Consider the following 15,331-nt stretch of genomic DNA (forward strand, 5'->3'; position numbering starts at 1 on the left):
TCATTAATAGATTTATAATTTTTTATTGATAGTCTATTACCACTTTTATACGATTTTAGCTAGAAATAAATCTCATTCCTAAAAATTACAAATTAATATATGGGTATTGGCAACACTGATTTCATTTCCATTTAGTAAGTAAGTACATGTGGGAATATTAGATATGGATACCCATGTGCTTTTTTATTTGTAAAATAATTGGATTAAATTTCATTTTTTATCCTAATTTAAATGATAAAGTAATATTTTTTGACTGTACACATTAAGAATAATAAACTATGCTTGCAAGGACTCTTTATTTGTGTTAAATATTCATACTGTTTTACAATAAATTTAAAAAATAAGGATTATATATATCTGTAATTTAAAAAGCGAATGTAAATTCGATACAACAAAATTTTATATAATCTTGTGTTGTAGTACTCCATGGTTTATCTTAAGGAAACTAATAAACAGGTTAGTTTCTATTTTCCTCTATTAGCATAAAAATAAAGTAATCCCCATTTATATGTAGGTAAAATACATAAATAATACAAATTTCAATTTACTTGTTTTATTTATGTATATATGCCTTTATAATATTAAAAACTTTATAAATTATTTAATAAAATGGAATTTATTGTCCTGAGTAACCTATAACACACATCATACTCAATATAATAAATTAAAAAATTAAATCACTAAGTTATATCTCTGAAAGTTGTTTTTAAATTAAAAAATAAAAAAGTTCAATTTTTCCTTATGATTTTTGGTGTATAAATTACATTATAGTGCTATAAGATTATGTAATCATTTTGTTTTATTTTAAGGTTCTTATTTTTAATTTCTGTAAAAATAAGTATTTGTAACACATTTTGAATTTGTAAGTGAAAATTTCTGTCAATTCTGAAAAGGTTTCAGTTCTACAATATATAATATAGGTAAGTGCAAATTAATTCTTTTGAGTTGGAACATTGTAATTTCTTTTTTACTAAAAAATACATAAAAATTTATTTAATAAGTTTGTAAAGCTAAAGGAAAGGAATGCATATTAATTTAAAAAAGGAAAGCATAAATGTGTAATATATAATTGGATATACAAATTGGATTATTTTAGGATGTCTTTTCCAAGTAAAGAAGATCGTGCAAAATGTTGGAATCATAGAGATGAATATTGGAAGTGTCTTGATGATGGTAAAACAGAAACAGAGTGTAAAAAATTTAGAGATCAATATGAAAAGTTTTGTCCTGCACTATGGGTAAATTTTGTACTTTATTATAATAATTGAAGAATTGTAATATTATGTTTTTCACTTATGAAGTATAATAAGTAACAGTAAAGGAAATAATTTTCCTATATGTAATGCCGGTTTCTTTTTCATTAAATCTTCATGTTTATCACTTTTTACTAGGTAAAACACTTTGATCGTAAACGAGAGTACTTGAAATTCAAAGAGCAGCTAGAACAAGGGGGGTATGTTCCTGAAGAACAAAATGCAACATAAAATATAAAACTAATTTAGCAATTGTAATTTATAATTTATTACATTTGAACTAATAGCTATTAAATTGTTTCCAAATTAAGTTTTCTTATTTTTATTACTTATAATAAAACAAATGCAAGTAACAATATTGTCTTCTTATATTGTACGATGATCCTTAATCCATTATATTAAAAGCAGATCATATTTTCTTTCTCAATTATTTTACACATAGAAGCTAATTTTATGGCTGCTGGATGATATGCTTATTTACATTTAAACCAATAATTCATTATTTTTTGAATTTTTAAACGTTTTTTTATGGTTTTGCAGGCATTAATTATGTTTTCTATTAATTTTTTTATGCTTAAAAAATAAAATTTTAAAGAATGTCATTATTACATATTAATTGCAGGACATGCAGCCTTGATGGAGACAAAACAGACAAATCCGATGCAACTGCACAAACTTCAAAAGCAGTTTTTAATTTTCAAACAACAAATACAAACACGTATGACTAGGGTACAAAAATATATATAATATACATAATTATTAAATTGAATCTTCTGTTACTAAATTACAATAACAAAATGTGTACAAAAAATATGGAATTGAATTATGTAATCAAAGAGTTACAAACATGTGCAGAAGACACTGCTATTTTCAGAGTTAGTATTTTATAATTCTATTTATATACAATTTCATTTAAAACGATTAATGTCTATTAGATTACTTTACATAAACATAAAGTATTTTGTTGTTGTCTTTTTAGAAACTGATAAGCTTTGCTTCATCATGCAAAGAATCCTGGAATGATGAACATTTAAAACAATGGCAACCAGTTTATATACACATTATAGGAGCTTTTGCTTCGAATACAGAAATAAAAAGAGAGAAAACCTTGTTGGCTTCCCATACATTTTTTGCTTTATTGTCAATGCAATCTAATTTAGTATTTCTAAAAGAAACTTTTACAAATCTTTTGAGCTCTAAACATAATGAAGTATACATCTTCAATAAAAAGTATAATACTGTTGAATCCGGATTATTTAAACTGATCTGTGCTTATGGGTATTTACAAGTAAATTGCAGTAAAATATATTCTAATGATATTTGTTTTCTCATTTTCGATGTTATATTCGAGCATTGTATAAGATATACTAAACATTCTTATTTTGCATACAAAATATTATACATGTGGTTGCAACGAACCATAAGCACAACTTTTTGGACTACATATTCGGAAGTAGAGCAGAGATTTGAAGCAATTATCTTTTCAAATTGGTGTAATGCTATCAATGACATAAGTAAGCAAAATTCAGCACTTATTTTTAACATGTACCTGAAAATCATGGAAAACAAATATAATGGATATTTGGAGTATCTGTTTAAGCATTGTGTCAATACAATTTCTTGGCAGAACGAATTAAAATATGATATACTTGCGGAAATTTGCGAAGTTTTGGACAAAATCAAAATTATTACATCTCATGACTTTTTATTTTCTTTATGTACTAGCTTAACAAAATATTATTTGCGTTCTGCTGGTACAAAAGTTTATCTTGCTATTGTAAAAAAATTAAGCGAAAATGAATGGAAAGAAGCCTTTGGACATATAATGAACTACCTCTTTCACCATTGGGAATCTTCAGAAAAGTGAGTTAAACGACCAAATTTTTACAAATAATGGAAAATTCGAGTGTCAAAATATGGATATTTAATTTCAGTGAAAATCATAATGCTCTTCAGTTACTTTATAAACATTGGCTTGAACCAGTTGTTAAAAAGTACAGGAATCTTTTACTTTATTTATGGAATTTAATCACAGATATAAGACAACATTTTTTACGTTCACATCTTCAAAAATTGGCTTGTGAAATGCACATTGATCTTCCACAACAAGCAAGGATAGAATGTTATATAAATCATAACAAAGAAATCATAAGATTGAATGGATTTGCCATAAATTGTTATCAAATAACCAGATTATACAATGAAAATAGAGATCAGTTTTTTACAATACAACATTTTTTATGGCACAATGCAAATAGTACAACAGTGTACATGAGAGATGGAATTGTCAAATATTTTAAAGTATTTTATACTAACGTTCTAAAAATGTGTGATAATAATTCAAACAGTATACAAGATGTGTATTACATTACACATTGGTTGCATGAATTCTTTTTGGATTGTTTTGAAATTGGTTCTTGTTATCAAAGAAAAATTCTAGGCTTAAATTTATATAGAGCCATACTTTCATTTACCAATGGCTTTGTCACAAATAAGTCCAATGTCGAAAATGTTTTGTGCATTTCATTACTGGAAAAACATTTAATAACAACTGGAAACTGGAAATTCACAAACAGAAGGAGTTTATTTATCTTATTAAGACTTGTACTAGATTCTGCACTTGATGTCAAGCAATTAGCTGCTTCTATTATTCTTAATTATTTCAATAAAGATATTTTGTCTCATGTAGAAAAGCAGGTAAGAAATTATTCATCTTTTTCTCAACAGTTGGTTTTTCATTAAAAAAAAGGACATTATTGATTTAGATATTATTTCACACGGCATTGAAAAATTGTAATTCTTCTAAATTCTATGAAATTGAAAGTGGTGTGGCTCTTATGTCAATTTTAGTAAAATGGTTGCCTTTAAATATTTTACGAGATCGTAAGGATTATAATGATCAGTTGAAATATTCGGATTTCTTGTTTAATGAAGCTACGAATCAGTTAATACAAATGAAAGAAGATGTACTAAAGGCAATTGTTCAAAATAAACCATTTTATGGTGTGATGACTGCTTTATTAAATATTGCTTTTCAAAATGGTCAAGAAAGTTCTAATATATCTTCAGAATTTATTGAAAAAATATTGTATCTATTGGAAGATGCTACAGATTTTTTTCTATATATATTTTCTTCAAAATCCAAAAATACAGGTACATTTCATTCAATTTCATTGAAGTCTAAAATATATCTTGCCTTAGATGAAATTGTAACTAAATTTGTAGAATATTCATCATCGTTCGCAGAAATGGGATTAGCAATTAACGAAGCTATTAAAAATAGTAAGATAGACGACATCAATTTCGATGATTTAAGTTTAACTCCTGCACATCAGGTACTCATCTCTTGCATTTGGATGTCTTTAAAGGTAAAAGTTTTAACCTTTATCGTTTAATTTTAATAAATATATCTTTCTGTAAACAAAAGTAAGATAATAAAGCATATTTTCTATATAGGTCTCCTGTGAAATAGCTTGTGAAATAGGTACATTAATGTATTCCGACGATACAGTTAAACGTTCCGCAAATGTTATCGTTACTGTATTACTCAGATGTAGACATAAAGGTGTAGTGGAAGCAGCGGGTACAGCAATTGGACAATTAACGAGGTATAATTCATATTGATAGGATAATAGGAAAATTAAATATCTAGCGATTATGTTATTTCAGATGTTTGTGCAAAGAAGCTAAGTATTCTAATTTGCCAGAAACACATATATTGCGTATATTAGAAAATAATTCTATGGATTCTTTAAACATTACCAGAAGAGGTGCTGGATTATCAATTATGTTTCATAGAATTGTCGTTAGCGACAGTCGACGAGATAGACCTCTTTTGCATTTTGCAGTACAAAAATTATTAGACCTGTTGGACGATGTTTCTGATGAGAATTTGAAGAGCATAGAATTTCAACATGATTCTCCATGGGCAAGACGTTTATATTTTCTACGGGCTTTAGTAGCTGATAAAGAAATAAACGCACAGTTAACTCCATACATGGAAAGAATTTCACTAACTTGTTTTAAATATTTGGAATCAGAAATATGGACTATCAGAAATGCAAGTCTACAATTATTTGGTTCGATAGTTCCAAGATTAATAGGCCAAAGTTATGGGGATACCTTAGATTTTGGAAATGGTTATTCCATTAATCATTTTGTTACGCATTATCCACTACTTGCAGACTATGCCATGAAAGAATTACATAGGTTTTCATTTACCTTTACAAGGTTCTCTACTGCTCTATATTTACATTCGAATATCGTTCATATTCTTATACTGCTTTCGAAATTTTCTTGTAGTGCTTGCAACTTAATTGATTATTCCTCGCAAAAATATGTATCAAAAGTAAAATACTTACTTTATATGCTGATTGGAAATCCTATCTTCTATGTTAGATTCTTAGCTGCAAAAGCATATGCAGCATTAACGGACTTTTTACAAATTCAACTCGAGATTCAGAAATTAGAGTGCGATATTTCTTCATGCCAGAGTGTTAATTTAATCCATGGTTATTTTTTAACTATGAAATTTCTCAAAGAAAAATTATCCGTTGAAATTGAAAGTATAAATGTGTGTTCGAATGTTAAGCGATACGCTGATCGTGGATTAGAAAAATCTCCAGAATGGCTGCGATTTCGAAAAATATTACGAATTTGGAGTAATATGTCGAAAGAAGAATGTAGCTCACAAATATGTTACATGATTGAAATGCTATTTTTACAATTAAAAGAATGTATTTCCGATGAGATATCTAAAGAAGACATATTTATTTTTAACGGAAACAGATTTTTACTCTCTTCTGAGAAAATAAAACCAGGATTTTTCCAATTTGTAGAACTTTCTACAAAGTTATATGCTGAGTATATAAACCGTACTAATAACGTTAATATTGATATTTTGCATAAAATTTTGTACTCCCCTTGTATCGATCAAAGTATTTCTTTCTTAAATCACGTGTCACATAGCATCCCAATTTTGGAAATTTTACTCAAACGTGTATTGCTGAATGAATACGGATGTAATGAACTACTTTTAAATGCAATGATAAATTACATTTTGAAAACTTTGAAGCATTGGCCGCTATTAGATATAAATGAATTAGATATTACGAAAATAGTAGAAATTTCGTTTATTGAAAAATTAGAAACTGTAAGGTATCATAATTTATGGAGTTTAAAGTGCATATTGATAATTTTTTCTCGAAACGAGGCAATGATAGACAAAGTACTATCTCATACACTCAAATTAAGTGTTCATGAAGAAGAACACATGAGACGAATCGCAGTTGAACTTATGCAATTCTTAGTTCATCGATTTGCAGAATTAACAAGCAAAACTAAATTAAGTATTTTACATTGCTGTTTAATTCTGCTGAAAGATGAAATTACAGAGATACGCGAAATTATTGCGGAAAATTTAAGGGCGCATGTTCTACAGACAATTAATATTGAATATAATGCTTTAGGGCATGATGAACTTATATATCAAAGATTATTATCCGAAGTAATGCTTGAAAAATTAAATTTTCCTACGGATAACGATATGAATCTATTTTTCGTAAAATTGTTCACACACAGTATTAAGTATTTTGATAGTAACACGGCTATTGAAAATCCTTTCTACCATGATGATAATCCTTTTTATAGAGAAGAGTCGAAGTTTCTAAATCTTTGTTTCTATTACATGAAACGAAAGGAGCACAACCATGATAACTACTCTACAAAAGATAGTACGATAGGATGCGATAATGAAATGCATGAATCGAAATATCAACTGCAACGAGAATGTTATTTCGATGATATGAATTTAGAAACTATTTTAAATACTAAGTATGTAAATTATTTATTAATGAAACAAAAAATTGTAATACAGAATTATAGCTAATAATAATATGTAATGTACAATTTTAATGAATAAACGATAAGCAATAACGGAGTACTCTTTATAACTAGATACTTATAATTTTTTTATTAAGGTGTCTCGAAATAAATGCTTTTTAGCCTATCAAAGTACACAAGAAATATTTAATATGTAGTTCTGAATAAATACATCTGTACATTTTACGGACATATGAATGTGTATACATTCACAAAGCTTGTAACTTTATATTTACATTATGCTACATTAATTGCCTTAAAATATTAGAAAATTTTGAACGATCATAGAATATATGTATATTACATACTGTGTAATTTTCATCCTTTAATGTGTCCCATTGTTCATACTTTACCGTATCTACAATTAACACTCTTACACAATGTTATCAAATATAGTAAATTTATCGTAATATTGTTCAAAATACATAATATTTCTAATCGTTAAACTAAAATTTTGTTGTCCGTGCAAGTTAAAAGTATTGTATAACGTCAATGTGCTTCATGAATTATCAGAACAACCTTATGCAAACATTCTAATAATTGGCAATATATATCGTATATATAAAATTACAAAAATTCAATTTCAAAAGTATATCTGGATATCAAGCAAGTCCATTCGTTTAAAACATCCTTTATTCGCTGACAGCCCATCATCTTTTGTTTAAATGCATTTGTAATTAAAGAAGTATTGAAGAAAGAAGTTCCTTTAGCAGGAAAAGAGAACATCCACATAGCAAAATATTTGAATGTGACTTCTTTCTTCAATCTTAAACTATGAAAGCTTATATTTAATAATATGTTTGAACACTGCGCCATGCTTTCGTGTGTGAAAGAATTGCACGTACTAAAAATATAAAAACGATCAGAACATAACAGATTATTTTTCATTGAATATTTTTGAAAGTTAACTTTTTCTTACTTATTATATAAGTAAATTCAAATGCTTTTCTATGTAGGTACTATTCATTAAAAGTTTTAATATTTTACAATTATTACATTATGCTTGAATGGAATATTGTAATAAAAAAAGGACAGAAGATTTCAAATAATTTTCTATTTACTTCTAATCGTACTATATACTTTTTCATTTGAGTTTTGCGAACTATTTGTTTGACGAGATAGTCTTTGTCGGCTATTTCATCCGCCTTCGTGATATGTCGCTAACGATAACAGTAAATTTCTTTGGTGATCATTTCTATTTACATCCATGTTATATAATAATTTCTACGGTGTACCTAATCTCATAATCATTTTCAAGAATACCATCTTTTGTTAAAGAAATCGTGCACACACGCTTGCGAGTGTTTTTTTTTTTTTATTAACCGTTTGAGTCCCAAGCAGCGTGATCGCGCTGTTTAGATTTTGTGTCGAAAAGTCCCTGTACATTTGAATGTTACAGACGACTGACGATATTTTGTATTTCATTGTTATCTTCTCAATAATTTTTATTGAACAAAACTTGAAATATTTATAAACTAATAGTATGAATATGTAATAATATAGATGCATTTCATAAAAATAACAAATATGACGAGCGCTATTGCGCCGCTTGTTTCTCTTCGCAATCGATTAAGACAAGCGCTATCGCGCTATTCGAGATTTTTCGATCCTATTTCTTCAAAGACCCCTGGGACTTAAACGGCTAACATTAAGTAGTAGACTCTACCCTAGACAAACATTAAACTAACGGTCTTATTGCTATTGCTATTAATAGTAAATGTGAATGTACACATGAAACTATAAGCAAAGTTACAGGTATATGATGTTTAAATGTTCTTTTGCAAAACAGTAAAAAATCATTGGAAGTAAGTTTATCTTGAGAATAATGTCTAATAATAATTATTTCTTCCAAACTAAATTTATATCTTTTACAATTATTATTAAAACCTAGAAAATTGACGACATAATTTCTTCTAAGATAGAATTGTGTATACGGATTAATATACATACACTTATTTGTTCGAATATTTAACATTACACAAGCATTTCGGGAAATTTATAAAAAAACATCTTTTTTTGTATAAAGATTTTGTCGAATTAAAATTATTCAATATAATTTTTTATTATACAAGTAAAATACTCCCTTTTTATAAAATGTTGTGCTTTTAAATATAGAAGCACCATCAGTTTGAAGTGCGGGCAATTTTAGTATACACATAATTTTGCATAATACAATAGAAATATCAGGAACCATTATTTTTTTCTTTTTGTTTTTTATACACATGGATTGAGTATGCAGCAGCAAGCCATAAAAATATATTCTTTTCAATTTGATATATTCGATTTTCAATCTCTCAAGTTTTTTATTCTATAAAACTAATAAAAAAATTTCTATTGTGATGTATTTTAATAAAATATTAAATTTTTTTTGTTAAAATGTGAATGAAATTGTATTATTTCCTTGAGCATTATTCTTTTAATAAATATATCATTCAACGCGATCATTGATTTTATTTTTAAAATAACTTGGCAATGATGGCATTAAATTTTTGCTAGTACCTTCACAAATGATGTGAATCATAATATACGTGCAAATGATTTGAACAGTATGAAATTGTTACAGTTTCAAGTATTCATAATCAATTATATGAAAAATTTAAAAATTGGAAGAATTTCTCTTGTTCTCCAAATTTTTATTTACTTTAATAAAGAATGGAAGATTGTCTAATTCTCGCTAAATTTCAATGTTATACTTTGAATACATATTATATAAACAGGAAGCAGTGGGGAAAGAAGAGAAATATCTTCTCAATCTTTAAAGTTGAATTTTTTAAAATTTTACTGTTCTTTCCTTCATTTTCATACGCCCAAAAATGCATAGGCACAAGACAAGAATTCTTTTCCGATTTATGTAATTACGAAATAATCATGAAAACTGTTTGAGAACATTTTACATAAATGGAATATAAATAAGTGATAGCTCTCTATATTTTTTTCTTATTTATATATTCTTTTTACTCTAAGTTTCGTAACATAGATCATGTAAATTTCTTATAAACACTTTATAAAAAATTAAATATACAGGACATAAGTCAACGTAAAGTGCATGCAAAATTTGAAATTAATACAAACACAGCTTCATTGTAGCGACAAATCGTTAGAATAATATCTAGTTAATATTTGAGCATAGATAAAAAATCGTTGAAGACCGTTGATTTATCCGCATATGAAATCGAAGTTACTGAACCATACCTGACTTTCTGAACGTTGTAAACTATGGCATTTTTTTCAATATTTTTACAATTGTATCAATCTTTCATTCATTTATTAATGTTTGAATCTTTCTTTATTTAAAGTGAATAATTTTGTTTTTTAAATTACTTTCATTTAAAATGGGAATTCGATATCCCTTATGTATATCTACAAATATTATATGCTACACAATACAGTTGATTTATTTGAAAGAAACTTATTATGCATCCATGATTATGTACAATGGATGTTGCAGACATACTTATTATTCGCACTTGGATGTATTCATCTTTAATCTAATTTATCTATGCTTAGAATTATATACTAGATGTCTTTAATAGAATTACGTTTCTTCCATATTGCTTAATAAAATCCATATTAGAAATATGCAAAACTAAGTTTAGCTAAATAAATTCACATATTTTTGTTCCTATTAATTTATTTCTATCCTTTTCTATGAATTATTGATTCACGCATAAGTTCAATGAAAACTGTTGCTTGTACTTGATGTTTCTAATGCAGTATTGCATTAGTATTGCGTAAAGTAGTAAAATTAAAAATAAAAATTGCAAACTGAATCATGAACAAATACCTTTTACAGAATATTATCGATGATCAAAGTGCCTATGATTATTCTTTTCACGTTTGCCGGTATTCAAAAGTATAGTCATTTGTTATTTAGCAGTTTGTCCAAGACCTACGGATGATTTCGTCTTTTGAGATGACTCTGCTGTTTCATTAGGCTGATCCACATCCATCTGAAACATTGATATCCAATAATACCTATTATAACGTAAGCAGAATAAGTTGTAAATATTTTACCTTTTCTTCTTTTTCATCATCAATTAATATCGGACCGTTTTCAGCTTCATATTCTTTCAAGACAGCATCTAAATTATACCTTCGTCGATAATTTACAAAGAATGACCGCAAATGAGCTTCTGTTTTAGTTCCGATTACATCAGCAATTGCAGAAAAATCTTTCCCATATTTTCGGACACCTTGAACGGCCAAGAGCAATTCGTCATTCGTCCAACGAGCATTTATACGGCTGGATACTTCCGGTGGTCGTAAATCATCAATACCATCAGTTGTTTTACGTTTCAATGCGCTTACTTGCTGTTTGTTTGATTGTATCTGTGTATTAAAATCAAAAATTTTATTCAGCTAACTCAGATTTTCTTAATCGAACAATAAATTATATAGATCTTCCATATAAAAATGTATCCACACGTTTCATATTATTTTATTGTGAAACGTACTTGGCGTTTTAGGCTAACAATTTCGGTGTCAATTGCTTGTAAGCTGTTGTTTGCTTGATTGGGTTGACCAGCCAATGCTGCTAAATCATCGTGATTAACAACGAGACCGCGAGGTGGTTTTCTTTTATTTGTTCGACCTGGCATGGAACTTAATGGTCTTGCTACACCAGTTCGCCTAAATCATTTAAATAAATTTGTAATGTATACTTCTAATATTTTCTTATCAGTGATATATCTGATCTACAATTACTTTGTTCTTGAAACTTCCTTTAAAATTAACTAACATAAATAAGAATGCTCATGCATTCTTATGAAAGTATATTTTAAAAAGTTTTGTGATACATGTATTATTACTTTACTCATTAAATATATAAAATTAATTTCCTAATTCTTTAATTCATGATGAAATATGTGCATGAACATTCTAATTTTAAGAAAAGTTCTAATAGTTTCTCAATTATTGAAATTTTATTTAACTTGCGCTCACTGACCTCCAGTGCAGATAGCAGCTGTGACACGCATGTCCTTTCGGCGTCGCACGAACACTATGACAAGCAACGCCACAGTTGCTACACGAGCCCTACAACACATAATACCCTTTTAAAATATATTCTGACAATCCCCCCACCCTTTCCATCCGTTAATATTTATCTAACATGTAACTAAACTAATCTTTAGAAATTTTTTATTACGAAAAGAATGAAATATATACATGAGAGTATTTAAAATTCTATTTAGAAACGTTAAATCGGCCCGCCATAAAAAATTAGAAGCTCCGAACTTTTTATAGTTTTATTATTTTAGTCAAACTTTTAAGTAATAAAAAACCAATAATTTCTTTCGAATTAATAAGTTCATGAGATATTTAGATCTCCCTTGTATTAGATAATTTTTGGGCTTCAACATTTTTTCCTCAGTAAGGTTTCAGCCTATCAGTTCTACTATGTAGATTACTTTCGCAAAATTTTGTTCTTTTTGATAAAGAAAAAAAAAAGATGTAGGGCAGAGAAATAATAAATACGGGACGGTAAAAATAATAGCAAAATATAATAAGCATACTATGCTATGCAACAGGGTAAGGTTTAGGCTGAGTACCTGAACCTGAGGGGCGTTTTCCGAGTCGGATGGGGCTTTGGCGTCAGTGCCTTGGCTTCCTGGCACAGCTTGGTTCTTTCCACGACGTATTCCGCGGTGGATCGTCCATTTCTAGAACGTTCCACATTTACGTTCATACACGATGCAACGATAATTTAACTAGCTTTAGTCTTGTATTACTGATGTTATATAGATTTTTTTAATAGTTCAGAAAATTATTAAGATACGAAAAATAGAAGTTTAACATTAATGTATCTAAGTCGTATTTTTTTATATTATATTAGTTCATTCCATATTCGTCTCTTAACTCATAGTTTTGATAATTTTTACCAATTGTAGATCAGTGTTTTTATCATTTTCGTATTATTCACCGCATGGAATACGTTACCGTGTGGATACATTTTTTAGACGCATATTACTGCATATTAGATATGTACGATTTCGAGCCAGTGCCATGGCATTAAAATGCAGCAAAAGGAGAACACTACCACACGCAATAGCACAAACGTTAATTTACTTAACATAACTTGATGAAAAAAAATAGCAAAATTAAAATGGAAACAAAAAGCTCTAACTTTGTTTGTAAAAAAAGTTAACAAGCAACGAAAATAAATTTGTTATTCTAATTAATAAAACAAAATTTTATATTTGTAATTACTAAAATATTTAAAAATTGATATTTTATGATAGTTTATAATATAAAATATTATTCTAGATAGAAAGAGAGAGAGAAAATTTATTCTTTTTCATGGACATCAAGTGCATGCATTTGTTAAATATCTGAAAAATATGTCTTACTTTTTCTTCTGATTCACTGTCTGTATTAGAACCTAATTCACTCCCATTTTCACTACCATTTTCACCTTCTTTCCCACCACTCGTTAGTTTCCTTGCTTGTCTATCCATTAGTGATGTTCTAGTTCGTGTCTTTTTCCAGCTATAATAATATTTAACAAGGCTGGCAATAGATTTATCTGGTAACTGTAGATGTAAGACAAAAAATTAATAATTTTTTATATAATTCTTGTGTTTTTTAATTTTTAATTCAGGAAAGATTTTACCATTTGACGAATTCGATGAAAGCTTTTCCCATGAAACTGAAATGCTTGTTCAAAAAGAACTTTGTCCTCTACTGTCCATTCATCAGGGAATGGTGTAAAATTAGCTAAATCTAATACAGCACGCTCTAAATTATGTTTGTGCCAAAATAACATTCCTAATGCTTGTTCTCCATTATAGCCATACTTTTCCTTTGCTAATATGATATATTCATCCACTATAAAGAAAAAAGAAATTTGTATGATATATATATTATAAAAAATCAAATAAATAAAATAGTTGATATTTACATTTTTGATCGGGTATATCAGTAGTAGGAGACCATACCAATAATGCTCTATCAGGACACTGATCTAATCGTCGTTCTAAAATATAAAATTTATAATTATGAAAGTAAGAATATGAACTTGAAAAAAACTTTTTTTTTAAATTACAATGTATATGTAAAAAGAACCTGAAATTAATAATTCTGTTTAAATAACATACCACTGACTGGAACAAATTCTGGAACAATAACTTGATAATCCCTTCCAACACGGATTTTCTCTGCTGGAACTTAGAGAAATTATAATTTTTTAAAAATGTAAAGATTTTAAATTAATGGAAAAATATAAGTGAACTTATTGTATAGTTTATTAAGACATGAAGTTCCAAAAATGTTTTTTCTATTTATATTTTATTAATACATATACAATAATATCTACAAATTATTTTAATATACAATTACATATATAAATACTCAATTATACTTAATTTAGTTCGATTAAAAAAAATAATATATTATTACAACGATATATAGAAATAAAAGTTCAATAATACCGAAAAAGTGAATTAAAATTGTTTCATAGAGATATTCATAGGAATTGGCTGAAAATGGGAGAAGCTTAAAAAGAGGAAAAGTGGGGCGCGCTGTTTGAAGATCCTTACGGATTTTCGCGTTCGATCAATATAAAAGTATGCAAACTTCCAAAGGAGAATATATTCTTAAAGTTATTGCATATTTATGATATATCAATTGAAATAAGGATTAGAAAGATCACACTAATTATAATACTAATTGAAGTGCAATATGAAATTAGTACCTCCGTCTTCTTCGCTTGAGGATTCCGTCTGTCCATTAGGGCTGGGGCCCCTTGATCTGCGCCCATTTCTAACATTTTCTGAGTTTCTCTCCGCCAGAACCATCCTCCAACTTTTCTTCGATTTACTTTGTATCAAATTATTACCCTAGCAAAGAGATTTTTGTACGGAAAAGCAGCAAATCCTGCGTTGGAGGCGATAGCTTGAAACTACACCGTGTTCGGTAGAGTTCGACTCACGCTTCGTGCGACCGTAGCGAAAGTAAAATGGCTGCTTATTGAAAGTGATTCGATTGGTCAACGATTTACTAAGTAAAGATGGCAACGTATATTTTCGATGTATTTCGAAATGAATCGTATTTAAAAAAAAAAACGAATATTTACAATAATTTCTTTATAATTATGATACAAGTATTTTCAATTGAACCTATAACATAAATTAAGCAAAACAATTTTATTTATATATGCAAAAATAATAAAACATTCGATTCTTAACACAATTACATTACTT

At 27.9% G+C, this 15,331-nt stretch overlaps 2 protein-coding genes across 4 annotated transcripts; one reads left to right on the forward strand and one right to left on the reverse strand.

Moving 5' to 3' along the window:
* Nucleotides 1-121: 121 nt before the first annotated feature.
* LOC122572032 lies at nucleotides 122-7,610 on the forward strand. Of its 2 annotated transcripts, XM_043736542.1 has the most exons (8): nucleotides 122-456; nucleotides 1,876-2,128; nucleotides 2,233-3,116; nucleotides 3,188-3,950; nucleotides 4,019-4,406; nucleotides 4,479-4,621; nucleotides 4,710-4,861; nucleotides 4,923-7,610. In XM_043736542.1, the coding sequence occupies exons 2-8, from the start codon at nucleotides 2,051-2,053 to the stop codon at nucleotides 7,138-7,140; spliced, it is 4,626 nt and encodes a 1,541-aa protein (XP_043592477.1). In that variant the 5' UTR covers nucleotides 122-456; nucleotides 1,876-2,050; the 3' UTR covers nucleotides 7,141-7,610. The 2 variants fall into 2 exon arrangements, with proteins under 2 accessions (XP_043592477.1, XP_043592476.1); XM_043736541.1 differs by having other exon boundaries at nucleotides 4,019-4,621.
* Nucleotides 7,611-8,172: 562 nt separating this feature from the next.
* LOC122572035 (REST corepressor 3-like) lies at nucleotides 8,173-15,080 on the reverse strand. 2 transcript variants are annotated; one of them, XM_043736549.1, is made up of 10 exons: nucleotides 14,824-15,080; nucleotides 14,228-14,296; nucleotides 14,032-14,106; nucleotides 13,744-13,958; nucleotides 13,481-13,663; nucleotides 12,683-12,793; nucleotides 12,079-12,167; nucleotides 11,588-11,762; nucleotides 11,148-11,462; nucleotides 8,173-11,083 (listed from the first exon to the last, which is right to left on the reverse strand). In XM_043736549.1, exons 1-10 carry the CDS (start codon nucleotides 14,924-14,926, stop codon nucleotides 11,000-11,002), a joined length of 1,419 nt encoding a protein of 472 aa, XP_043592484.1. In that variant the 5' UTR covers nucleotides 14,927-15,080; the 3' UTR covers nucleotides 8,173-10,999. The 2 variants fall into 2 exon arrangements, with proteins under 2 accessions (XP_043592484.1, XP_043592485.1); XM_043736550.1 differs by lacking the exon at nucleotides 12,683-12,793 and having other exon boundaries at nucleotides 14,824-15,079.
* Nucleotides 15,081-15,331: the final 251 nt, after the last annotated feature.

Source organism: Bombus pyrosoma, linkage group LG10 (assembly GCF_014825855.1).
Source record: "Bombus pyrosoma isolate SC7728 linkage group LG10, ASM1482585v1, whole genome shotgun sequence".
In the NCBI taxonomy this organism is placed as follows: Eukaryota; Metazoa; Arthropoda; class Insecta; order Hymenoptera; family Apidae; genus Bombus; species Bombus pyrosoma.